The sequence below is a fragment of the Oncorhynchus nerka genome, linkage group LG25, assembly GCF_034236695.1.
Source record: "Oncorhynchus nerka isolate Pitt River linkage group LG25, Oner_Uvic_2.0, whole genome shotgun sequence".
NCBI lineage: Eukaryota > Metazoa > Chordata > Actinopteri > Salmoniformes > Salmonidae > Oncorhynchus > Oncorhynchus nerka.
In genome coordinates this window covers 23,007,248-23,033,689 of record NC_088420.1, presented here as the reverse complement: position 1 = coordinate 23,033,689, position 26,442 = coordinate 23,007,248, and the positions used below count along the sequence as shown (strand labels likewise).

The 26,442-nt window shown below is 44.6% G+C and overlaps 1 protein-coding gene across 3 annotated transcripts in view; it reads left to right on the top strand.

The window, feature by feature from the left end:
- LOC115109239 (phosphatidylinositol 4-phosphate 5-kinase type-1 gamma-like) overlaps nt 1-26,442 on the top strand; it is a 95,569-nt gene that overhangs the window by 32,558 nt on the left and 36,569 nt on the right. For all 3 annotated transcript variants that reach the window (XM_065009679.1, XM_029633940.2, XM_065009678.1), the window contains exons 2-6: nt 17,031-17,062; nt 18,494-18,580; nt 19,314-19,444; nt 19,960-20,077; nt 24,160-24,312. In XM_065009679.1, coding sequence (XP_064865751.1) covers nt 17,031-17,062; nt 18,494-18,580; nt 19,314-19,444; nt 19,960-20,077; nt 24,160-24,312 — 521 coding nt within the window. The remainder of the gene's footprint in view (nt 1-17,030; nt 17,063-18,493; nt 18,581-19,313; nt 19,445-19,959; nt 20,078-24,159; nt 24,313-26,442) is intronic.

The following is a 26,442-nucleotide window of genomic DNA, read 5'->3' as shown; positions in this document are numbered from 1 at the left end:
TGGTTTCATCAGAACAGAGAATCATGTTGCTCAAGGTCTCGGAGTCCTTCAGGTGCCTTTTGTCAAACATCAAGCAGGCTGTGAGGAGTTGCTTCTGTCTGGCCACTCTATCGTAAAGGCCTAATTGGTGGAGTGCTGCAGAGATGGTTGTCCTTCTGGAAGGTTCTCCCATCTCCACAGAGGAACTCTGACGCTCTGTCATAGTGAACATTGGGTTCTTGATCACCTCCCTGACCAAGGGCCTTCTCCCCTGATTGCTCAGTTTTTGGCCAGGCCGACAGCTCTAGGAAGAGTCTTACTGGTTCCAATCTTGAATGATGGAAGCCACTGTGTTCTTGGGGACCTTAAATGCTGCAGAAATGTTCCGCTACCTTTCCACAGATCTGTGCCTCGACACAATCCTGTCTCGGAGCTCTATGCATAATTCCTTCAACAACTCATGACTTGGTTTTTGCTCTGACATGCACTGTCAACTGTTGGACCTTTGTATAGACAGGTGTGTGCCTTTCCAAATCATGTCCAATCAATTGAATTTACCACAGGTAGACTCCAAGTTGTAGAAACTTTTTAAGGATGATTAATGGAAACAGGATGCACCTGAGCTCAATTTTGAGTCTCAGAGAAAAGGGTCTGAATACTTATGTAAATAAGGTATTATTATTATTATTATTTTTTATTTTATACATTTGAATTTTTTTTTTTGATTTGTCATTATGGGGTTTTGTGTGTAGATTGATGAAAACAAAAAATATTTAATCCACGTTAGAATAAGGCTAGCGTAACAAACTGTGGAAAAAGGGAAAGGGTCTGAATACTTTCCCGAATGCACTCTATATTGTGATGGTCCCAACTGGTTCTGACATGTTATTGACACGGTTTACTGACAAGACCAGTGGTGTTCATACGGAGGTACCATTTGTTCCACCCGAATTTATGGGAAACCATTTTTTTCCACCATAAATTCTGCAGACCCTGATTTTTACATCGACAAACAACAAAGTTTTTCTCTCTTAAAATGAAGAGAACCAAGAAATACATTTACTCAATAAAATTGTATTGTATTTTTCTCAAAAACATTTGTATATTGCCCCATAAATTAATCTGTACTCCAATCAAAACTGGATTGTCTTCAGGATAGATGGGAGGGGTTGAGGGTAGCTGAAGGATGGGACTAAAAACAAACCAACTGTGTCTGTAAAATGTATATAGAATGTGTAAACTGGAAGTAGAAGCCTAAGTGCTGTCCGTTAGTTTAGTCCAATTAGGGGAGGGGTGGTATGGTTAGGGGAAAATAATATAGGGAAATAAAAAAAGGAATTTAAAAAACAATACCAATCAAAATTTTGGACACACTTACTTATTCAAGGGTTTTTCTATATTTGGACTATTTTCTATGTTGTAGAATAATAGTGAAGACATCAGAACAATGAAATAATTCGTATGGAATCATGTAGTAAGCAAAAAAGTGTTAAACAAATCCAAATATATTTGAGATTCTTCAAATAGCCACCCTTTGCCTTGATGTCAGCTTTACACACTCTTGGCATTATTTCAACCAGCTTCACCTGGAATGCTTTTCCAACAGTCTTGAAGGAGTTCCCACATATGCTGAGCACTTGTTGGCCACTTTTTCTTCACTCTGCCACCCAACTCATCCAAAACCACCTCAATTGGGTTGAAGTCGGGTGATTGTGGAGGCCAGGTCATCTGATGCAGCACTCCATCACTCTCCTTCTTGGTCAAATAGCCTTTACACAGTCTGGAGCTGTGTTGTCTCATTGTCCTGTTGAAAAACAAATGATAGGGCCTCCCGGGTGGCGCAGTGGTTAAGGGCGCTGTACTGCAGCTGTGCCATCAGAGACTCTGGGTTTGCGCCCAGGCTCTGTCGTAACCGGCCGCGACCGGGAGGTCCGTGGGGCGACGCACAATTGGCCTAGCGTCGTCCGGGTTAGGGAGGGTTTGGCAGGTAGGGATGTCCTTGTCTCATCGCGCACCAGCGACTCCTGTGCCGGGCCAGGCGCAGTGCGCTAACCAAGGTTGCCAGGTGCACGGTGTTTCCTCCGACACATTGGTGCGGCTGGCTTCCGGGTTGGATGCGCGCTGTGTAAAGAAGCAGTGCTGCTTGGTTGGGTTGTGTATCGGAGGACGTCATGCTCTCAATGGTGCATCTGTAAAGGTTTGAGGGTTTTAGGTGACAAGCCAAATTTCTTCAGCCTCCTGAGGTTGAAGAGGCACTGTTGTGTCTTCTTCACCACACTGTCTCTGTGGGTGGGCCATTTCAGTTTGTCCGTGATGCGTACGCCGTGGAACTTAAAACTTTCCACCTTCTCCACTGCTGTCCCGTCAATGCTGTTTCCTGAAGTCCACAATCATCTCCTTTGTTTTGTTGACGTTGAGTGAGGTTGTTTTCCTGACACCTCACTCCAAGTGCCCTCACCACCTCCCTGTAGGCTGTCTCACGTTGTTGGTAATCAAGCCCACTACTGTTGTGTCATCTGCAACATTAATGATTGAGTTGGAGGCGTGCATAGCCACGCAGTCATGCTGAGCATGCACCCTTGTGGGGCACCAGTGTTGAGGATCAGCGAAGTGGAGATGTTGTTTCCTACCTTCACCACCTGGGGGCGGCCCGTCAAAGTCCAGGACCCAATTGCACAGGGTGGGTTTGAGGCTCAGGTCCTCAAGCTTAATGATGAGCTTGGAGGGTACTATGGTGTTGAATGCTGAGCTGTTGTCAATGAACAGCATTCTTACATAGGTATTCCTCTTGTCCTGATGGGATAGGGCAGTGTGCAGTGTGATGACGATTGCATCGTCTGTGGACCTGCTGGGGCGTTATGCAAACTGAAGTGGGCCTAGGGTGGCAGGCAAGGTGGAGGTGAAAATAATCCTCTTAAAGCACTTCATGATGACAAAAGTGAGTGCTAGGGGCGATAGTAATTTAGTTCAGTTATCTTTGCCTTCTTTGGCCACCATTGTTCCTGTACCCATCTTGAAGCATGTGGGGACAGCAGACTAGGATAGGAGGGATTGAATATGTACGTAAACACACCAGCCAGCTGGTCTGCGCATGCTCTGAGGATGCGGCTAGCAATTTCGTCTGGGCCAGTAGCCCTGCGAGGGTTAACATGTTTAAATGTCTTACGTCGGCCACGGAGAAGGAGAGGGGGGCCCGCAGTCCTCGGTAGCGGGCCACTTTGGTGGCACTGTATTATCCTCAAAGTGGGCAAAGAAGGTGTTTAGTTTGTCTGGAAGCAAGATATCGATGTCTGTGACATGGCTGGTTTTCTTTTTGTAGTCCGTAATTGCCTGTAGACCCTGCCACATGTGTCTGAGCCGTTGAATTGCGACTCCACTTTGTCTCTGTACTGACATTTCGCTTGTTTGATTTCCTTGTGGCGGGAATAACTACACTGTTTATATTCGGCTATATTCCCAGTCATCTTTCCATGGTTAAATGCAGTGGTTTGTGCTTTCAGTTTTCTGCGAATGCTGCCATCTATCCACGGTTTCTGGTTAGAGTAGGTTTAAATAGTCACAGTGGGTACAACATCTCCAATGCACTTCCTTATAAACTCACTCACCGAATCAGCGTATAAATCAATGTTGTTCTCTGAGGTTGCCCAGAACATTTCCCAGTCCGCGTGATCAAAACAATCTTGAAGTGTGTATTCCGATTGGTCAGACCAGCGTTGAATGGTTTTTGTCACATATACTTCCTGTTTGAGTTTCTGCCTATAGGAAGGAAGGAGGAAAATGGAGTTGTGGTCGGATTTGCCGAAGGGAGGGCGGGGGAGGGCCTCGTATTGCGAAAGTTAGAGTAGCAGTGATCCAGTGTATTGCCCGCATGGGTGCTACAATCAATACGCTGATAGAATTTAGGTAGCCTTGTTCTCAAATTTGCAGCCTCAGGATATAGGGTTTCCAGTTTACATAGAGTCCAGTGAAGTTCCTTGAGGGCCATCTGGGTATCTGCTTGAGGGGGAATATATACGGCTGTGATGATAACCAACGAGAATTCTCTTGGGAGATAATATGGTCGGCATTTGATTGTAAGGAATTCTAGGTCAGGTGAACTAAAGAACTTGAGTTCCTGTATGTTGTTATGATTACACCATGCTTCACGGTGGGAACCACACATGCAGAGATCAATGTACTCTGCGCTCACAAAGACAGCGGTTGGCACCAAAAATAAAAAAATTGGACTCATCAGACCAAAGAACAGATTTCCACTTGTCTAATGTCCATTGCCCAAGCAAGTCTCTTCTTCTCTTCCTCTGAACAGTTGATGTTGAGTTGTATCTATTAGTTGAACTCTGTGAAGCATTCATTTGGGTTGCAATTTCAGGCTGGTAACTCTAATGAACTTATCCTCTGCAGCAGAGGTAACGTTGTGTCTTCCTTTCCTTTGGCGGTCCTCATGAGAGCCAGTTTCATCATATCATAGCGCTTGATGGTTTTTGCAACTGCACTTGAAGAAACTTTCAAAGTTCTTGAAATTTTCCACATTGATTTACTTCGTCTTAAAGTAATGATGGACTGTTGTTTCTCTTTGCTTATTTGAGCTATTATTTTCATAATGTGGACTTGGTCTTTTACCAAATAGGGCTATCTTCTTTATACCAACTATACCTTGTCACAACTCAACTGATTGGCTCAAGTGCATAAAGAAGGAAAGAAATTCCACAAATGAACTTTTAACAAGGCCCACCTGTTAATTGAAATGATTTTGTTTAACACTTTTTTGGTTACTAACATGTTATTTCATAGTTTTGATGTCTTCACTATCATTCTACAATGTAGAAAATAGTACAAAATTAAGAAAAAACCTTGAATGAGTAGGTGTGTCCAAACTTTTAACTGGTACTGTATGTGTATATACATTACCGTTCAAAAGTTTGGGGTCACTTATAAATGTCCTTGTTTTTGAAAGAAAAGCACACAAAAAATCCATTAAATAACATCAAATTGATCAGAAATACAGTGTAGACATTGTTGATGTTGTAAATGACTATTGTAGTTGGAAACGGCAGATTTCCTTATGGAATATCTACATAATGTAGGCGTACAGAGGCCCATTATCAGCAACCATCACTCATGTGTTCCAATGGCACGTTGTGTTAGCTAATCCAAATGTATCATTTTAAAAGACTAATTGATCATTAGAAAACCATTTTGCAATTATGTTAGCACAGCTGAAAACTGTTGTTCTGATTTAAAGAAGCAATAAAACTGGCCTTCTTAAGACTAGTTGAGTATCTGCATCAGCATTTTTGGGTTTGATTACAGGTTCAAAATGGCCAGAAACAAAAAAACTTTCTTCTTAAACTCTTCAGTCTATTCCTGTTATGATAAATTAAGGCTATTCCATGCAAGAAATTGCCAAGAAACTGAAGATTTTGTACAACGCTGTGTGCTACTCCCTTCACGGAACAGCGCAAACTGTCTCTAACCGGAATAGAAAGAGGAGTGGGAGGCCCCGGTGTACAACTGAGCAAGAGGACAAGTAGATTAGAGTGTCTAGTTTGAGAAACAGATGCCTCACAAGTCCTCAACTGGCAGCTTCATTAAACAGCACCCGCAAAACACCAGCCTCAACTTTAGCAGTAAAGAGGCTGAAGATGATGCTACCTACCTACATACATACAGTTGTGGCCAAAAGTTTTGAGAATGACACAAATATACATTTTCACAAAGTTTGCTGCTTCAGGGTCTTTAGATATTTTTGTCAGATGTTACTATGGAATACTGAAGTATAATTACAAGCATTTCATAAGTGTCAAAGGCTTTTATTGACAATTACATGAAGTTGATGCAGAGTCAATATTTGCAGTGTTGACCCTTCTTTTTCAAGAACTTTGCAATCCGCCCTGGAATGCTGTCAATTAACTTCTGGGCCACACTGATGGCAGCCCATTCTTGCATAATCAATGCTTGGAGTTTGTCAGAATTTGTGGGTTGTTGTTTGTCCACACGCCTCTTGAGGATTGACCACAAGTTCTCAATGGGATTAAGGTCTGGGGGGTTTCCTGGCCATGGACCCAAAATATCGATGTTTTATTCCCCAAGCCACTTAGTTATCACTTTTGCCTTATGGCAAGGTGCTCCATCATGCTGGAAAAGGCATTGTTCGTCACCAAACTGTTCCTGGATGGTTGGAAGAAGTTGCTTTCAGAGGATGTGTTGGTACCATTCTTTATTCATGGCTGTGTTCTTAGGCAAAATTGTGAGTGAGCCCACTCCCTTGGCAGAGAAGCAACCCCACACATGAATGGTCTCACGATGCTTTACTGTTGGCATGACACAGGACTGATGGTAGCGCTCACCTTGTCTTCTCTGGACAAGCTTTTTTCCGGATGCCCCAAACAATCGGAAAGGGAATTCATCAGATAAAATGACTTTACCCCAGTCCTCAGCAGTCCAATCCCTGTACCTTTTTCAGAATATCAGTCTGTCCCTGTTGTTTTTCCTGGAGAGAAGTGGCTTCTTGCTGCCCTTCTTGACACCAGGCCATCCTCCAAAAGTCTTCGCCTCACTGTGCATGCAGATGCACTCACACCTGCCTGCTGCCATTCCTGAGCAAGCTCTATACTGGTGGTGCCCCGATCCCGCAGCTGAATCAACTTTAGGAGAAGGTCCTGGCGCTTGCTGGACTTGAACCGCTCTCCTTGAAGTTCTTGATGATCCGATAAATGGGTGATTTAGGTGCAATCTTACTGGCAGTAATATCCTTGCCTGTGAAGCCCTTTTTTGCAAAGCAATGATGACGGCACGTGTTTCCTTGCAGGTAACCATGGTTTACAGAGGAAGAACAATGATTGCAAGCACCACCATCCTTTTGAAGCTTCCATTCTGTTATTCAAACTTTGCAATTAATTGCAATTCATCTGATCACTCTTCATAACATTCTGGAGTTTATGCAAATTGCCATCATACAAACTGAGGCAGCAGACTTTGTGAAAATTAATATTTGTCATTCTCAAAACTTTTGGCCACAACTGTACATATATATATATATATATATATATATATATATATATACACACACACACACACACACACACACACGCATGTATGTATGTGTGTGTGTGTGTGCAATGTGTTGTTAACTTCTTGCGTCGAGCCATCCCGGATCCGGGATCGTGACTACAGCCTCAAGCCCATTACCATAACGCAACGTTAACTATTCGTGAAAATCGCAAATGAAATGAAATAAATATGCTAGCTCTCAAGCTTAGCCTTTTGTTAACAACACTGTCATCTCAGATTTTCAAAAATATGCTTCTCAACCATAGCAAAACAAGGATTTGTGTAACAGCATTGATAGTTAGCATAGCATTTAGCGTTAGCATTCAGCAGGCAACATTTTCACAAAAAACAGAAAACCATTCAAATAAAATCATTTACCTTTGAAGAACTTCTGATGTTTTCAATGAGGATACTCTCAGTTAGATAGCAAATGTTCAGTTTTTCCTGAAAGATTATTTGTTTAGGAGAAATCGCTCCATTTTGTGCGTCATGTTTGGCTACCAAAAAAAATGAAAATTCAGTCATTACAACGCAACCTTGTTTCCAAATTTACTCCATAATATCGACAGAAACATGGCAAACGTTGTTTAGAATCAATCCTCAAGGTGTTTTTCACATATCTATTCGATGATAAGTCACTCGTGGCAGTTTGGTTTCTCCTCTGTTCAAAATGGAAAAATGCACGCACCTGGAGATTACGCAATAGTTTCGACGGAGGACACCGAGCGGACACCTGGTAAATGTAGTCTCTTATGGTCAATTTTCCAATGATATGCCTACAAATACGTCACAATGCTGCAAACACCTTGGGGAAACGACGGAAAGTGTAGGCTCATTCCTTGCGCATTCACAGCCATATAAGGAGACATTGGAACACAGCGCCTCAAAAATCTGGCTCACTTCCTGTATGACATTTCATCTTGGTTTCGCCTGTAGCATTGGTTCTGTGGCACTCACAGACAATATCTTTGCAGGTTTGGAAACGTCAGAGTGTTTTCTTTCCAAAGCTGTCAATTATATGCATAGTCAAGCATCTTTTTGTGACAAAATATTGCGCTTAAAACGGGCACGTTTTTTTATCCAATAATGAAATAGCGCCCCCATAGGTTGAAGAGGTTAACAAACTATAGTTTGGCAAGTCGGTTAGGACATCTACTTTGTGGATGACACAACTAATTTTTCAAAAAATGTTTACAGACATATTATTGCATTTATATTTCACTGTTTCACAATTCCAGTGGGTCAGAAGTTTACATACACTAAGTTGACTGTGCCTTTAAACAGCTTGGATAATTACAGAAAATTCTGTCATGGCTTTAGAAGCTTCTGATAGGCTAATTGATATCATTTGAGTCAATTGAAGGTATACCTGTGGATGTATTTCAAGGCCTACCTTCAAACTCAGTGCCTCTTTGCTTGACATCATGGGAAAATCAAATGAAATCAGGCAAGACCTCAGAAAATAAATTGTAGACCTCCACAAATCTGGTTCATACTTGGGAGCAATTTCCAAACATTTACATTACATTTAAGTCATTTAGCAGACGCTCTTATCCAGAGCGACTTACAAATTGGTGCTTTCACCTTATGACATCCAGTGGAACAGCCACTTTACAATAGTGCATCTAGGTCTTTTAAGGGGGGTGAGGAGGATTACTTTATCCTATCCTAGGTATTCCTTAAAGAGGTGGGGTTTCAGGTGTCTCCGGAAGGTGGTGATTGACTCCGCTGTCCTGGCGTCGTGAGGGAGTTTGTTCCACCATTGGGGGGCCAGAGCAGCGAACAGTTTTGACTGGGCTGAGCGGGAACTGTACTTCCTCAGTGGTAGGGAGGCGAGCAGGCCAGAGGTGGATGAACGCAGTGCCCTTGTTTGGGTGTAGGGCCTGATCAGAGCCTGGAGGTACTGAGGTGCCGTTCCCCTCACAGCTCCGTAGGCAAGCACCATGGTCTTGTAGCGGATGCGAGCTTCAACTGGAAGCCAGTGGAGAGAGCGGAGGAGCGGGGTGACGTGAGAGAACTTGGGAAGGTTGAACACCAGACGGGCTGCGGCGTTCTGGATGAGTTGTAGGGGTTTAATGGCACAGGCAGGGAGCCCAGCCAACAGCGAGTTGCAGTAATCCAGACGGGAGATGACAAGTGCCTGGATTAGGACCTGCGCCGCTTCCTGTGTGAGGCAGGGTCGTACTCTGCGGATGTTGTAGAGCATGAACGGGCCACCGCCTTGATGTTAGTTGAGAACGACAGGGTGTTGTCCAGAATCACGCCAAGGTTCTTAGCGCTCTGGGACGAGGACACAATGGAGTTGTCAACCGTGATGGCGAGATCATGGAACGGGCAGTCCTTCCCCGGGAGGAAGAGCAGCTCCGTCTTGCCGAGGTTCAGCTTGAGGTGATGATCCGTCATCCACACTGATATGTCTGCCAGACATGCAGAGATGCGATTCGCCACCTGGTCGTCAGAAGGGGGAAAGGAGAAGATTAATTGTGTGTCGTCTGCATAGCAATGATAGGAGAGACCATGTGAGGTTATGACAGAGCCAAGTGACTTGGTGTATAGCGAGAATAGGAGAGGGCCTAGAACAGAGCCCTGGGGGACACCAGTGGTGAGAGCACGTGGTGAGGAGACGGATTCTCGCCACGCCACCTGGTAGGAGCGACCTGTCAGGTAGGACGCAATCCAAGCGTGGGCCGCGCCGGAGATGCCCAACTCGGAGAGGGTGGAGAGGAGGATCTGATGGTTCACAGTATCGAAGGCAGCCGATAGGTCTAGAAGGATGAGAGCAGAGGAGAGAGAGTTAGCTTTAGCAGTGCGGAGCGCCTCCGTGATACAGAGAAGAGCAGTCTCAGTTGAATGACTAGTCTTGAAACCTGACTGATTTGGATCAAGAAGGTCATTCTGAGAGAGATAGCGGGAGAGCTGGCCAAGGACGGCACATTCAAGAGTTTTGGAGAGAAAAGAAAGAAGGGATACTGGTCTGTAGTTGTTGACATCGGAGGGATCGAGTGTAGGTTTTTTCAGAAGGGGTGCAACTCTCGCTCTCTTGAAGACGGGAGGGACGTAGCCAGCGGTCAGGGATGAGTTGATGAGCGAGGTGAGGTAAGGGAGAAGGTCACCGGAGATGGTCTGGAGAAGAGAGGAGGGGATAGGGTCAAGCGGGCAGGTTGTTGGGCGGCCGGCCGTCACAAGACGCGAGATGTCATCTGGAGAGAGAGGGAGAAAGAGGTCAGAGCACAGGGTAGGGCAGTGTGAGCAGAACCAGCGGTGTCGTTTGACTTAGCAAACGAGGATCGGATGTCGTCGACCTTCTTTTCAAAATGGTTGACGAAGTCATCTGCAGAGAGGGAGGAGGGGGGGGGAGGAGGATTCAAGAGGGAGGAGAAGGTGGCAAAGAGCTTCCTAGGGTTAGAGGCAGATGCTTGGAATTTAGAGTGGTAGAAAGTGGCTTTAGCAGCAGAGACAGAGGAGGAAAATGTAGAGAGGAGGGAGTGAAAGGATGCCAGGTCCGCAGGGAGGCGAGCTTTCCTCCATTTCCGCTCGGCTGCCCGGAGCCCTGTTCTGTGAGCTCGCAATGAGTCGTCGAGCCACGGAGCGGGAGGGGAGGACCGAGCCGGCCTGGAGGATAGGGGACATAGAGAGTCAAAGGATGCAGAAAGGGAGGAGAGGAGGGTTGAGGAGGCAGAATCAGGAGATAGGTTGGAGAAGGTTTGAGCAGAGGGAAGAGATGATAGGATGGAAGAGGAGAGAGCGAAGGTTGGGACGGCGCGATACCATCCGAGTAGGGGCAGTGTGGGAAGTGTTGGATGAGAGCGAGAGGGAAAAGGATACAAGGTAGTGGTCGGAGACTTGGAGGGGAGTTGCAATGAGGTTAGTGGAGGAACAGCATCTAGTAAAGATGAGGTCGAGCGTATTGCCTGAAAGGCCTGAAGGTCCCACGTTCATCTGTACAAACAATAGTACGCAAGTATAAACGCCATGGGACCACGCAGCCATCATACCGCTCAGGAAGGAGACGCGTTCTGTCTCCTGGAGATTAACATACTTTGGTGCGAAAAGTGCAAATCAATCCAAGAACAACAGCAAAGGACTTTGTGAAGATGCTGGAGGAAATGGGTACAAAAGTATCTATATCCACAGTAAAACGAGTCCTATATCGACATAACCTGAAAGGCCGCTCACTAAGGCAGAAGCCACTGCTCCAAAACCGCCATAAAAAAAGCCAGACTACGGTTTGCAACTGCACATGGGGACAAAGATCGTACTTTTTGAAGAAATGTCCTCTTGTCTGATGAAACAAAAATAGAACTGTTTGGTCATAATGACCATCGTTATGTTTGGAGGAAAAGGGGGAGGCTAGCAAGCTGAAGAACACCATCCCAACCGTGAAGCACTGGCGTGGCAGCATCATTTTGTGGGGATGCTTTGCTGCAGGAGGGACACGTGCACTTCACAAAATAGATGGCATCATGAGGGTGGAAATTATGTGGATATATTGAAACAACATCTAAAGACTTCAGTCAGGAAGTTAAAGCTTGGTCGCAAATGGGTCTTCCAAATGGACAACGACCCCTAGCATACTTCCAAAGTTGTGGTAAAATGGCTTAAGGACAACAAAGTCAAGGTATTGGAGTGGCCATCACGAAGCCCTGACCTCAAGCCTATGGAAATTTTGTGGGCAGAACTGAAAAAGCGTGTGCAAGCAAGGAGGCCTACAAACCTGACTCAGTTACACCAGCTCTGTCAGGAGGATTGGGCCAAAATTCACCCAACTTATTGTGGGAAGCTTGTCGCACGCTACCTGAAACGTTTGACCAAAGTTAAACAATTTAAAGGCAATGCTACCAAATACTAATTGAGTGTATGTAAACTTCTGACCCACTGTGAATGTGATGAAAGAAATAAAAGCTGAAATAAATCATTCTCTCTCCTATTTTTCTTACATTTCACATTTTTAAAATAAAGTGGTGATCCTAACTGACCTAAGACAGGGGACTTGTACTAGGATTAAATGTCAGGAATTGTGAAAAATGTATTTGGCTAAGGTGAACTCCCGACTTTTGTGTGTGTGTGTGTGTGTGTGTGTGTGTGTGGCCTTTCCACTGACTCTGCAAAACACCAAAAGAAAGATGTCCAGGGTCCCTGTTCAACTGTGTGAACGTGCCTTAGGCATGCTGCAAGGAGGCATGAGAACTGCAGATGTGGCCAGGGCAATAAATTGCAATGTCTGTATTGTGAGATGCTTAAGACCGCTCTACAGGACAGACAGCTGATTGTCCTCGCAGTAGCAGACCACGTGTAACAAAACCTGGCCTGTACTCTGGTTGATGGCAACAACAACTGCCCGGATGGTGCTCAGACTTTGGAGGTGGAGGGTCCAGGTCATCACCGGTCTGGGGACCAGGTGTGTCACAGCATCATCGGACTGAGGCCTGTACTCTGTTGTCATTGCAGACAATCTGAGCAAACAATCTCAAAGCTGTGTGTTACAGGGAAGACATCCTCCTCCCTCATGTGGTACCCTTCCTGCAGGCTCCTCCTGACATGACCCTCCAGCATGACAATGCCACCAGCCAGCCATACTGCTCGTTCTGTGCGTGATTTCCTGCAAGACAGGAATGTCAGTGTTCTGCCATGGCCATGAAGAGCCCGGATCTCAATCACATTGAGCACGTCTTCGACCTGTTTGATTCGAGGGTGAGGGCTATGGCCATTCCCCCCAGAAATGTCCAGGAACTTGCAGGTGCCTTGGTGGAAGAGTGGGGTAACATCTCACAGCAAGAAATGGCAAGTGTCCAGTTGTTTTGAACACGGAAGAAGTCATGCTAAATTGACAGCATGGCCAATGTATTCAACATTTTCTGGCCCATGGTGTTGACATGATCAAAGCTATGGTAGATATAATGTGATTTGACATTTTATCTGTGGCCAATGACCTTGAGCCTTCTAGGATGGGCACTTCTAATGTAATGTTCGAGCTCTAACTGTAGATTATTCAGTGGTGTGGTCTCCCCATGAGTGACAGAACACTGAGCTAATCACGATGCACCAACCCCTACGCTCCGTATTTTCTGCTGGCTGCCCCACCACCACCACAGAAAGCACTAAGCTAGGCTGAAACACCTGCATTTTCCTACTCAAGAAAGCAAAAAAGAGACTGCTTTATTGATTTATTCTTAATTTTTTACATTGTTTGCAAACTGATATGTGACCTGTATTAATGCCAAAATACCATGCAAAACAGGCTAAACAATTAGGGCCCTGAATGACAGGTTCCAGCTGAACACCTGTAGCATAATAAGAACGGGTGTAGAGTAATAAGAACACATGTAGCGTAATAAGAACGGGTGTAGAGTAATAAGAACACCTGTAGCGTAATAAGAACAGGTGTAGAGTAATAAGTATGGGTGTAGAGTAATAAGAACACCTGTAGCGTAATAAGAACGGGTGTAGAGTAATAAGAACACCTGTAGCGTAATAAGAACACCTGTAGCATAATAAGAACGGGTGTAGAGTAATAAGAACACCTGTAGTGTAATAAGAACGGGTGTAGAGTAATAAGAACACCTGTAGCGTAATAAGAACACCTGTAGGATAATAAGAACGGGTGTAGAGTAATAAGAACACCTGTAGCGTAATAAGAACGGGTGAAGAGTAATAAGAACACCTGTAGCGTAATAAGAACGGGTGGAGAGTAATAAGAACGGGTGTAGAGTAATAAGAACACCTGTAGTGTAATAAGAACGGGTGTAGAGTAATAAGAACACCTGTAGCGTAATAAGAACGGGTGTAGAGTAATAAGAACACCTGTAGCGTAATAAGAACGGGTGTAGAGTAATAAGAACACCTGTAGCGTAATAAGAACGGGTGTAGAGTAATAAGAACACCTGTAGCGTAATAAGAACGGGTGTAGAGTAATAAGAACACATGTAAATAAGAACACACTGTAGAGTAATAAGAACGGGTGTAGAGTAATAAGAACACCTGTAGCGTAATAAGAACGGGTGTAGAGTAATAAGAACACCTGTAGCGTAATAAGAACGGGTGTAGAGTAATAAGAACACCTGTAGCGTAATAAGAACGGGTGTAGAGTAATAAGTGTAGAGTAATAAGAACACCTGTAGCGTAATAAGAACGGTGTGAGAAATAAGAACACCTGTAGCGTAATAAGAACGGGTGTAGAGTAATAAGAACACCTGTAGCGTAATAAGAACACCTGGGTGTAGAGTAATAAGAACACCTGTAGAGTAATAAGAACGGGTGGAGAGTAATAAGAACACCTGTAGCGTAATAAGAACAGGTGTAGAGTAATAAGAACACCTGTAGCGTAATAAGAACGGGTGTAGAGTAATAAGAACACCTGTATAAGAACAGGTGTAGAGTAATAAGAACACCTGGGCGTAATAAGAACGGGTGTAGAGTAATAAGAACACCTGTAGAGTAATAAGAACACCTGGTAATAAGAACGAGAGTAATAAGAACACCTGTAGTGTAATAAGAACGGGTGTAGAGTAATAAGAACACCTGTAGGGTAATAAGAACACCTGGGTGTAGAGTAATAAGAACACCTGTAGCGTAATAAGAACGGGTGTAGAGTAATAAGAACACCTGGTAATAAGAACGGGTGTAGAGTAATAAGAACACCTGTAGCGTAATAAGAACGGGTGTAGAGTAATAAGAACACCTGTAGCGTAATAAGAACACCTGTAGCATAATAAGAACGGGTGTAGAGTAATAAGAACACCTGTAGAGTAATAAGAACGGGTGGAGAGTAATAAGAACACCTGTAGCGTAATAAGAACAGGTGTAGAGTAATAAGAACACCTGTAGCGTAATAAGAACGGGTGTAGAGTAATAAGAACACCTGTAGCGTGTAGATAAGAACAGGTGAACGGGTGGAGAGTAATAAGAACACCTGTAGAGTAATAAGAACACCTGTAGCGTAATAAGAACGGGTGTAGAGTAATAAGAACACCTGTAGCGTAATAAGAACACCTGTAGCATAATAAGAACGGGTGTAGAGTAATAAGAACACCTGTAGTGTAATAAGAACACCTGTAGGTAAGAACGGGTAGAGTAATAAGAACACCTGTAGCGTAATAAGAACGGGTGTAGAGTAATAAGAACACCTGTAGAGTAATAAGAACGGGTGTAGAGTAAATAAGAACACCTGTAGCGTAATAAGAACGGGTGTAGAGTAATAAGAACACCTGTAGCGTAATAAGCGTAATAAGAACGGGTGTAGAGTAATAAGAACACCTGTAGAGTAATAAGAACGGGTGGAGAGTAATAAGAACACCTGTAGAGTAATAAGAACACCTGTAGCGTAATAAGAACGGGTGTAGAGTAATAAGAACACATGTAGCGTAATAAGAACGGGTGTAGAGTAATAAGAACACCTGTAGAGTAATAAGAACGGGTGGAGAGTAATAAGAACACCTGTAGCGTAATAAGAACAGGTGTAGAGTAATAAGAACACCTGTAGCGTAATAAGAACGGGTGTAGAGTAATAAGAACACCTGTAGCGTAATAAGAACGGGTGTAGAGTAATAAGAACACCTGTAGAGTAATAAGAACGGGTGGAGAGTAATAAGAACACCTGTAGAGTAATAAGAACACCTGTAGCGTAATAAGAACGGGTGTAGAGTAATAAGAACACATGTAGCGTAATAAGAACGGGTGTAGAGTAATAAGAACACCTGTAGAGTAATAAGAACGGGTGGAGAGTAATAAGAACACCTGTAGCGTAATAAGAACAGGTGTAGAGTAATAAGAACACCTGTAGCGTAATAAGAACGGGTGTAGAGTAATAAGAACACCTGTAGCGTAATAAGAACGGGTGTAGAGTAATAAGAACACCTGTAGAGTAATAAGAACGGGTGTAGCGTAATAAGAACGGTTGTAGGCATGCAGAAGCAAAATGGCTCTTGTCTAGTAAGAAGATACACAGGGAAACAACCCCACTGTTCACAGGGCGAAATGACAGGGGGGCTGTTTATAAAGGTTACAGGAACAGAAGAAAACCTTGGGGTCTGCCCGGTAACAAGGAGGACAGGCTCCTCTCTCCTCGCTCTAATCATCTGCATTGGCGTGGTTGGATGTAATGTATTTTCTTTATGCAGTGTTCCAGCCTGTTCGCAGAATGATTGCATTGGCGTGTGGTTAAGGTTTAAAATCAGATTCTATGACTTTGGTCACTAGCTGGAACCGCCACAATCTGCGGAGATGCCTCCAGTGCAAGATTCATGACAATAAACGCCAACTTGCATCCACTGGTGGTAGGCATGCTTCAGCAATGCATCTTGAAGGAGTAAAACACCAATTCAGAGACCATGCAGCTTCTGCCCTTCACAACCTCCTGTCATCACACACTTTACACGGCTGGTGAATAACACATTCTCATTCAAAATGTATTTTTTTTAGGTCATTCCAATTGCATATTTACTGTCTGTGTTAATCATTTTAAATAGACACTCCTAAAATAACAGTGTTGGTCAGTTTTAAACGCCTCAGTCAGTCAGTGTCTTGACTCTTGATGTAATCAGCCCCCTGGCATCTGATGTTCAATCATCCCAGTAGCAGTGTGTTGCGCTGTCTACGCTCCCCTCTTAGTCTACTCCTTCATTATGCTAAGTGAGTTGAGAAATTAGCTACAATTATGGATCTATTTGAGGCTGGCTGAAGAGAACAGGACAGCAGAGCTCACTGATCCATTCCTTTGTTTATGTGGCTCTGTTTTCACATCATATGGCTTTATGAAATGCTAGGCTGGGGATAGATGGTACTGACTAGACTAGCAGGAAGAATATGGATGGTATATTGATTTGGTAACCGTTCCTTCCACTACCTGCCCCATTGTTATTTGACACTGTTATTACATAATGTGTACCCTATGGGATTCCTCTTTGTTCCTTCGAACACTGATTATGTGAACTAATGGAATCCCTCATAGGTCTAATGCTCTCTTTCTCTTTGTGTCTCTGTCTCTCTCGGTCTCTCTCTTTCAGATTTTTCTGCTAGAAAAGCACACATCACTGAGGTAATGTACCCACCTTTACTTGTATTTAGCCCATATGACTGTGAAATACAGCTGACTGACATGCCCTCTATTTAAACCCCCCTCCTACTGTCTGTGTTCTGCTACACACACCATCTCCTGCTACCCTCATCCCCCTGCCTGCACTTCAATCCTTATGCTGTGTGATCTCTCTACTACTACACTTCATATAGAGGCTTCAGTATGCTCGCGGGCAGTGTGGGAATCTTCATAGGTACTGCCCCGGTCATATATTAGGTACTGCCCCGGTCATATATTAGGTACTGCCCCGGTCATATATTAGGTACTGCATATATTAGGTACTTCCCGGTCATATATTAGGTACTGCCCGGTCATATATTAGGTACTTCATATATTAGGTACTGCCCGGTCATATATTATTAGGTACTGCCCCGGTCATATATTAGGTACTGCCCCGGTCATATATTAGGTACTGCCCCGGTCATATATTAGGTACTGCCCCGGTCATATATTAGGTACTGCCCCGGTCATATATTAGGTACTTCCCCGGTCATATATTAGGTACTGCCCCGGTCATATATTAGGTACTTCCCCGGTCATATATTAGGTACTGCCCCGGTCATATATTAGGTACTGCCCCGGTCATATATTAGGTACTGCCCCGGTCATATATTAGGTACTGCCCCGGTCATATATTAGGTACTGCCCTGGTCATATATTAGGTACTGCCCCGGTCATATATTAGGTACTGCCCCGGTCATATATTAGGTACTTCCCCGGTCATATATTAGGTACTGCCCCGGTCATATATTAGGTACTGCCCCGGTCATATATTAGGTACTGCCCCGGTCATATTATTAGGTCATATATTAGGTACTGCCCCGGTCATATATTAGGTACTGCCCCGGTCATATATTAGGTACTTCCCCGGTCATATATTAGGTACTGCCCCGGTCATATATTAGGTACTGCCCCGGTCATATGCTGTGTTATAAGCCCCTTTCATTTTACACTCTGCCCTGTGATGAGAAGTGCCCCCTGTCGGTTTGTCTGTGTAATCTGGGAGGGGTTAGAAAAATGGGCATAAAGGGGAGACTCAGTTCACTCACAAGGCTTTTTAGTGCCATATTTACTAAGCAGTAGCACATGTGTTGAGTTTGCATCTGTAATTATCACGGGAATAGAAGACAAACGAAATCAAAGCTAAAAAAACATGAAACTGACCCCGTTGTCCTCGTTCTTCTATTGATATTCAGTTTACCTTTCATTCATCCTTTTATGTGTTGTTCCCTATTGGAAAGAACAGGTGCAAACTTCCCACAGGCACTGCAAACGCTTGATGAACCTGGCCCATAGCTCGGCATCAGGTGGTGTTAGTGTTTTCAGCCCATAGAAGTGAGTCAAAATCTAAATCTGTGTCTTAATCACTCTGCTCCATCCTCTGGCCAACAGCTGCCTGGTGTCTCGGGTCTACCAGGCCAGGGGAAGAGGATGGGCCACAGGGGAGTGGACGCGTCCGGAGAGACCACCTACAAGAAGGTAGGCAGCATCTCCCCTGATTCAATTAGTCAATCAATTACATAGTAATAACATATAGTACCTGCGCCTTGAAATGACAACCTCCCACAAGAGCAAGCAAGTCAAGACAGTGGCACAAGAAAACTCACCTAGTAATGGTCCTGTATGCATAATTAGGCTACAGCTGTGAGCAAGCAAAGCAGGGAAGAGAACCGTGAAAGCCTGCACGCTGTATGTTTACATTACGTCATTTAACAGACACTCTTATCCAAAGTGTGACTTAGAGAACAATTAGGGTTAAGTGCCTTACTCAAGGGCACATGTGTCACCTAGTCGACTCAGGGATTTGAACCAGCAACATTTTGGCTTCTGACCCAACGCTCTTAACCACTAGGCTACCTACCGCCTGTTCCACTTATACTAATGTGACAAGAGATAAAGACAGCAGAGCAGACACAGTGTGTCTCACTGAAAACCAACCTGATGGAGATCTACTGAGACCTGATTGAACTTGTCTGTCTCTGTCTGTCTCTGTCTGTCTCTTTAGTACATTAGATGATGTGTATTCTGGTGTGCATGGTTGAGCGAGTCAATGTTTTGGCTCTTCATTGTGGAGTACAGTCCCCTCTGAGAGCTGAACTAATGGAGCTAGTAAATCAGAAGATTTCTCAATTCATATAAATGAGCTGCAGTCCACCAAGCTCAGAGTAGTTTTATCTCCACTAACCCCTACTGTCTGTCTCCTCTCCCCCAGACCACGTCGTCTGCCCTGAAAGGTGCCATCCAGCTGGGCATCGGCTACACAGTGGGCAACCTGAGCTCCAAGCCTGAGAGAGACGTCCTCATGCAGGACTTCTATGTGGTGGAGAGCGTCTTCTTTCCCAGGTAACTAAATCAGATCAGATCAAAGTTTATTGGTCCAGTATCCTCCGTACACAGTTCTACAGATGTTATCGCCAGTGCGGTGAAATGCTTATGTTTCTAGCTCCAACAGTGCAGTAATATTTAGCAATACAATAACAATACACACATCATCCAAAAGTAAAAAACATAACAAGAAATTAAGACATAATATGAATGAGCAATGTCAGAGTCCGGAATATAAATATATATGTATGTGAATGGTGTATATTGACTGTATGGACAGTATATTCATAGAAAAGATATGTACTGCAGTAGTTAATTGCTAACCACACCATCAGGGCAGTACATAACTTTGTGAAATCATTAGAACGAGACAGTCACGTCATTCAGGCCTCAGACCGATCACATCCCTGATCCTGGACATGTTATTTTGATAGAAAGCAATATATATTCATATATTTACACTAGAATAGTTCCTTAGTTCATACATAGTTGTCCCGTATCTGAAGGCCTTTCTCCCCTTCTCCCCCATCCAGTGAAGGCAGCAACCTGACTCCAGCCCACCACTTCCCAGACTTCCGTTTTAAGACGTACGCTCCCGTGGCCTTCCGCTACTTCAGGGAGCTCTTTGGGATCAGGCCCGATGACTACCTGGTAAGAATAGGGAAATCTAATATTTTTAAACCATGACAACAGACATGAACACATTGCATGACGTTAACATATTAGATGATCGGGAGGGAGGGACAGGGAGGGTTGGAGAGAATGAGAGACAGGGAGGGTTGGAGAGACAGGGAGGGTTGGAGAGAATGAGAGACAGGGAGGGTTGGAGAGACAGGGAGGGTTGGAGAGACAGGGAGGGTTGGAGAGACAGGGAGGGTTGGAGAGAATGAGAGACAGGGAGGGTTGGAGAGAATGAGAGACAGGGAGGGTTGGAGAGACAGGGAGGGTTGGAGAGACAGGGAGGGTTGGAGAGACAGGGAGGGTTGGAGAGACAGGGAGGGTTGGAGAGACAGGGAGGGTTGGAGAGACAGGGAGGGTTGGAGAGAATGAGAGACAGGGAGGGTTGGAGAGAATGAGAGACAGGGAGGGTTGGAGAGAATGAGAGACAGGGAGGGTTGGAGAGAATGAGAGACCGGGAGGGTTGGAGAGACAGAGAGGGTTGGAGAGAATGAGGAGATTTTGGGAGCGGGAGAGATGAGCAAAGAAATACTATATGGATGAATAGGGATATTAGGCAGGAAGAAGAACAGAATAGGGAGGGTGAGAGGAGAAATGGTATGCAGAGAGGAGGAGGGACACAGAAGGGTTGGGTTGAGGAGAGGGGGAAGGTATAAGAAGGATGGGTAGAGATGTTTAGGCCAGACGAGGTCTGGTGGAGAGGTTAGGTCAAGGAGGAGACAGGGTGAGTCAACGCTCCTCCCTGAGTGGGCAGCAGTCTAGAAGCTCCACAGCACACACATACAGTGCATTCGGAATGTATCCAGACCCCTTTACTTTTTCCACATTTTGTTAGGTTGCAACCTTATTATAAAATGTATTAAGTAGTATTTTTATCCTCATAAATCTACACACAATATCCCATAATGACGAAGCAAAAATAGAAATGTTTGCTAATTATTTATTTTTTTATTAAACTGAAATATGACTTTTACATAAGTATTCAGACCCTTTACTCAGTACTTTGTTGAAGCACCTTTGACAGCAATTACAGCCTCGAGTCTTCTTGGGTATGACGCTACAAGCTTGGCAGACCTGTATTTTGGGAGTTTCTCCCATTCTTCTCTGCAGATCCTCTCAAGCTCTGTCAGGTTGGATGGGGAGAATTGCTGCACAGCTACTTTCAGATCTCTCCAGAGATGTTAGATCAGGTTCAAGTCCAGGCTCTGGCTGGGCCACTCAAGGACATTTAGAGATTTGTCCCGAAGCCACTCCTGTGTTGTCTTGGCTGTGTGCTTAGGGTTGTTGTCCTGTTGGAAGGTGAACCTTCACCCCAGTCTGAGGTCCTGAGCACTCTGGAGCAGGTTTTCATCAAGGATCTCTCTGTACTTTTCTCCATTCATCTTTGCCTCGATCCTAACTCGTCTCCCAGTCCAAACATCCCCATAGCATGATGCTGCCTCCATCATGCTTCAGGGATAGTAGAGATAGTGCCAGGTTTCCTCCAGACATGATGCTAGACATTCAGGCCGTAGAGTTCAACCTTGGTTTCATCAGACCAGAGAATTTTGCTATTCATGGTCTGAGAGTCTTTAGGTGTCTTTTACTGAAGAGTGGCTTCCTTCTAGCCACTACATAAAAGCCTAATTGGTGAAGTGCTGCAGAGATGGTTGTCCTTCATGAAGGTTCTCCCATCTCCACAGAGGAACTCTAGAGCTCTGTCAAAGTGACCATCGGGTTCTTGGTCACCTCCCTGACCAAGGCCCTTCTCCCCTGATTGCTCAGTTTGACCGGGCGGCCAGCTCAAGGAAGAGTCTTGGTGGTTCCAAACTTCTTCAATTTAAGAATGATAGAGGCCTTTGTGTTCTTAGGGAACTTTGATGCTGCAGAAATGTTTTGGTACCCTTCCCCAGATCTGGGGCTCCCGAGTGGCGCAGCTGTCTAAGGCACTGCATCTCCGTGCAAGAGGCGTCACTGCAGTCCCTGGTTTAAATCCAGGCTGCATCACATCCGGCCGTGATTGGAAGTCCCATAGGACGGCGCACAACTGGCCCAGCGTCGTCCGGGTTTGGCCCAGCGTCGTCCGGGTTTGGCCCGGGGTTGGCCTTCATTGTAAATAACAATGTGTTCTTAACTGACTTGCCTAGTTAAATTAAATAAATAAATAAAATCTGTGCCTTGACACAATCCTGTCTCAGTGCTCTACGGACAATTCCTTTTGATCTCTTGACTTGGTTTTTGCTCTGACATGTACTGTCAACTGTGGAACCTTGTATAGGCAGGTGTGTGCCTTTCCAAATCATGTCCAATCAATTGAATTTACCACAGTTGGACTCCAATCAAGTTGTAGAAACAGCTCAAGGATGATCAATGGAAACAGGATACACCTGAGCTCAATTTCGAGTCTCATAGCAAAGGGTCTGAATACTTATGTAAATAAGGTTTTTCTGGGTTTTTTTTATATACATTTACAAAAATGTCTAAAAACCTGTTTTCACTTTGTCATTAAGGGCGATTGTGTGTAGATTGCTGAGGAAATTGTTTTCTTTAATCCATTTCAGAATAAGGCTGTAACGTAACAAAATGTGGAAGATGTCAAGGGGTCTGACTACTTTCTTACTGCACTGTACCTTTGATTAGTGTGTGTGTGCGTGCGCGTGCGTGTGTGCACCGTGTCTCTGTGTATGTATACTTGTCGGAGTAGGATACATACATGTCCTTGTGTGTGTTTCGATATGCCATAATAATGCAGTCAAAGTGTGTGTGTGTGACGGGCACAGCGTCACCCCTCATGGCCCTTGTCACGTTGTTTCAGTCTTGCCTGACTGGCTGTGTGTGTGTGTTCGTCTGCGAACATGCCCCTCCTGCCTTCTAGACGATATGATTATACAACTGCCTGTGTTTTTAGGATGCTGTCATGCTCCTGTGTGTATTAGGTGTCTGTCTCCCTCTGAGGGTCTGCATTTATTGTGTGTGTGTGTGTGTGTGTGTGTGTGTGTGTGTGTGGCCCTGGGTGTGTGTGCAGTGTTCCTGCCTCAGTGATTAATCACAGTGCCTGGAGCTCAAGCTCTCTGCACTCAGGGTCTTGCTCTCCCTTCCTTCCTGCCTCACTGTCTCTCTCTCTTTCTCTTCACTCTTTCCCCTCTCCCCTCCTTTCTTTCTCTCATTTTCACTCTCCTTCCTCTCTCTTGTGCTCTGTCTCTCCCTGCTCTTATCTTCCCCTCCTCTTGTCATCCCCTATTCCCCATACTGTCTGATTGGGATACGCCTGCAAGAAGGGATGATTCATCAGGCTGTGCATTTCAGAGGGTGATGGATTGTGGTGAAACAATTAAAAGCTTAATATCTAACCCCCAAAAGTTATTTGTTTTCAATCTGACAATTTATAATTTCAGTTGGTTAAAAGCACTGAAAAAATACAATCTGTCACGATGTGGTGTGTGTGTGGCTCTCTATCCCACAGCCTGCTGCCCACTCCCTCCCTCTCAGTCCAGACCTGCTGTCATCAGTGAGCAGCACAGCAGGCTCTGTAGCACCCTGACTGGGAGTGTGATCTCCCCCACCAGACAGGCAGGCACCCCGGCACGCCTGGAGAGAGACTGGGAAGAGAATCAGGAGAGACAGGAGGGGCAGAGAGGGTTGGAGAGAATGAGGAGATTTTGGGAGAGGGAGAGATGAGCAAAGAAATACTATATGGATGAATAGGGATATTAGGCAGGAAGAAGAACAGAATAGGGAGGGTGAAAGGAGAAACGGTATGCAGAGAGGAGGAGGGACACAGAAGGGTTGGGTTGAGGAGAGGGGGAAGGTATAAGAAGGATGGGTAGAGATGGTTAGGCCAGACGAGGTCTGGTGGTGAGGTTAGGTCAAGGAGGAGACAGGGTGAGTCACTGCTCCTCCCTGAGTGGGCAGCAGTCTAGAAGCTCCACAGCACACACATACCTCCGATTAGTGTATGTGCACGTGTGATGTGTGTCTCTGTGTATGTATACTTGTCGGAGTGCATGTTTGTACTTGTGTGTGTTTCAATATGCAAAAATAATGCAGTCAAAGTGTATGTGTCTGTGTGTCTGCAGTACTCCCTGTGTAACGAGCCCCTGATTGAGTTGTCCAACCCCGGGGCCAGTGGCTCTGTGTTCTACCTGACCAAGGACGATGAGTTCATCATCAAGACCGTTATGCACAAGGAGGCCGAGTTTCTACAGAAGCTGCTGCCTGGCTACTACATGGTGAGATACCCCACACACTCACAATACACACACACACACTGCATCGTTCCACTCACTCACATACTACTCACAAGAGGCAATCTTTTCTGATGAATCGCACATCTTGTCGGTCCTTGTCACGTATTGGCTATTGCAGCAGATGACCACACGGGTTCCACTCCTATCAGCTAAAAACAAGAAGTGGCTCCACTGGACAATTGAGGAGTGGAAAAACATTTCCTGATTAATCCCTGTTCCTGTTGCGTCATGCTAATGGCAGAGTCAGGATTTGGCATAAACAGCATGGGTCCATGACCCCATGCTACCTGGTGTCAACTGTACAGGCTGGTGGTGTAATGGTTTTGGGAATGTTTTCCTGGCACATGTTAAGTCCCTTGATACCAATTGAGCAAAGTTCAGGCTGTTCTGGAGGCAAAGCAGATCCGACCAGGTACTAGTGTATGTCCATGTTTCTATTTTAGATTTCTATTTTCCGTGGGGATAAGCTTGTGTATATTCATGTACTAACAGGCATGGAAACCGAGCAGGAATTTACCCACGTTTGAAGGGAAATGCCCTCAAGCATTAGTATATGACAACAGGAAGACATTTACACTGACTTTTTCCACCATTTTGACACACACAGAGAGGCAGTAGAGCAGCTCTACACGTCTGCTGACAGGACTGGGTTGGGCTGGGGGCCTGATGTAAAACATGGTGATGTAACAAACGTCAGTGCCACCCCCTCACACTTGTTTTCCACTCTCTCATGGCATCATTCTACATGCCTGTTTTCCCCCCATACTTTTGTAATTAGCAATGCCAAGCTCGATTCTCTGTCATGCTTTCACTTGCTCTTACTCTCTCTCTCCCTCTCACATCCCAGTACACCACTCTTTTATTGCATGCTTTAAAATGACCTCATTTGTATATATATGTTTTAAACATTTTTTGGGAATGTGGAATTTGGAATCTCTTACTCTCTCTCACCCTCTCACATCTCTTACTCTCTCTCCCTCTCTCTCCCTCTCACATCTCTTACTCTCTCTCTCACATCTCTTACTCTCTCTCCCTCTCACATCTCTTATTCTCTCTCACATCTCTTACTCTCTCTCACCCTCTCACATCTTTCTTTTTCTCATCCTCTCACATCTCTTACTCTCTCTCACTCCCTCTCACATCTCTTACTCTCTCTCACATCTTTCTTTTTCTCACCCTCTCACATCTCTTACTCTCTCTCACCCTCTCACATCTTTCTTTTTCTCACCCTCTCACATCTTTCTTTTTCTCACCCTCTCACATCTCTTACTTTCTCTCTCCCTCTCACATCTCTTACTCTCTCTCCCTCTCACATCCCTTTCTTTTTCTCTCCTCTCACATATCTTACTCTCTCACCCTCTCTCATATCTTACTCTCTCTCTCCCTCATCTCCTACTGTCTCTCACCCTCTCACATCTCTTTCGTTTTCTCTCCCTCTCGCATCTTTCTTTTTCTCTCCTCTCACATCTCTTACTCTCTCACCCTCTCTCATATCTTACTCTCTCTCTCCCTCATCTCCTACTGTCTCTCACCCTCTCACATCTCTTTCGTTTTCTCTCCCTCTCGCATCTTTCTTTTTCTCTCCCTCACATCTTTCTTTTTCTCTCCCTCTCACACTCTCTCATCTCTTACTCTCTCTCACCCTCTCGCATCTTTCTTTTTCTCTCCCTCTCACACTCTCTCATCTCTTACTCTCTCTCACCCTCTCGCATCTTTCTTTTTCTCTCCCTCTCACATCTCTTTCTCACCCTCACATCTTTCTCTCCCTCTCTATTAGAGGTCGACCGATTATGATTTTTAAACGCCGATAGCGATTATTGGCGGACTAAAAGAAGCCGATACCGATTAATCGAACGATTTTTATATATATATTTGTAATAATGACAATTACAACAATACTGAATGAACACTTATTTTAACTTAATATAATACATCAATAAATCAATTTAGTCTCAAATAAATAATGAAACATGTTAAATTTGGTTTAAATAATGCAAAAACAAAGTGTTGGAGAAGAAAGCAAAAGCTCAATATGTACCATGTAAAAAAGCTAACGTTTAAGTTCCTTGCTCAGAACATATGAAAGCTGGTGGTTTCTTTTAACATGAGTCT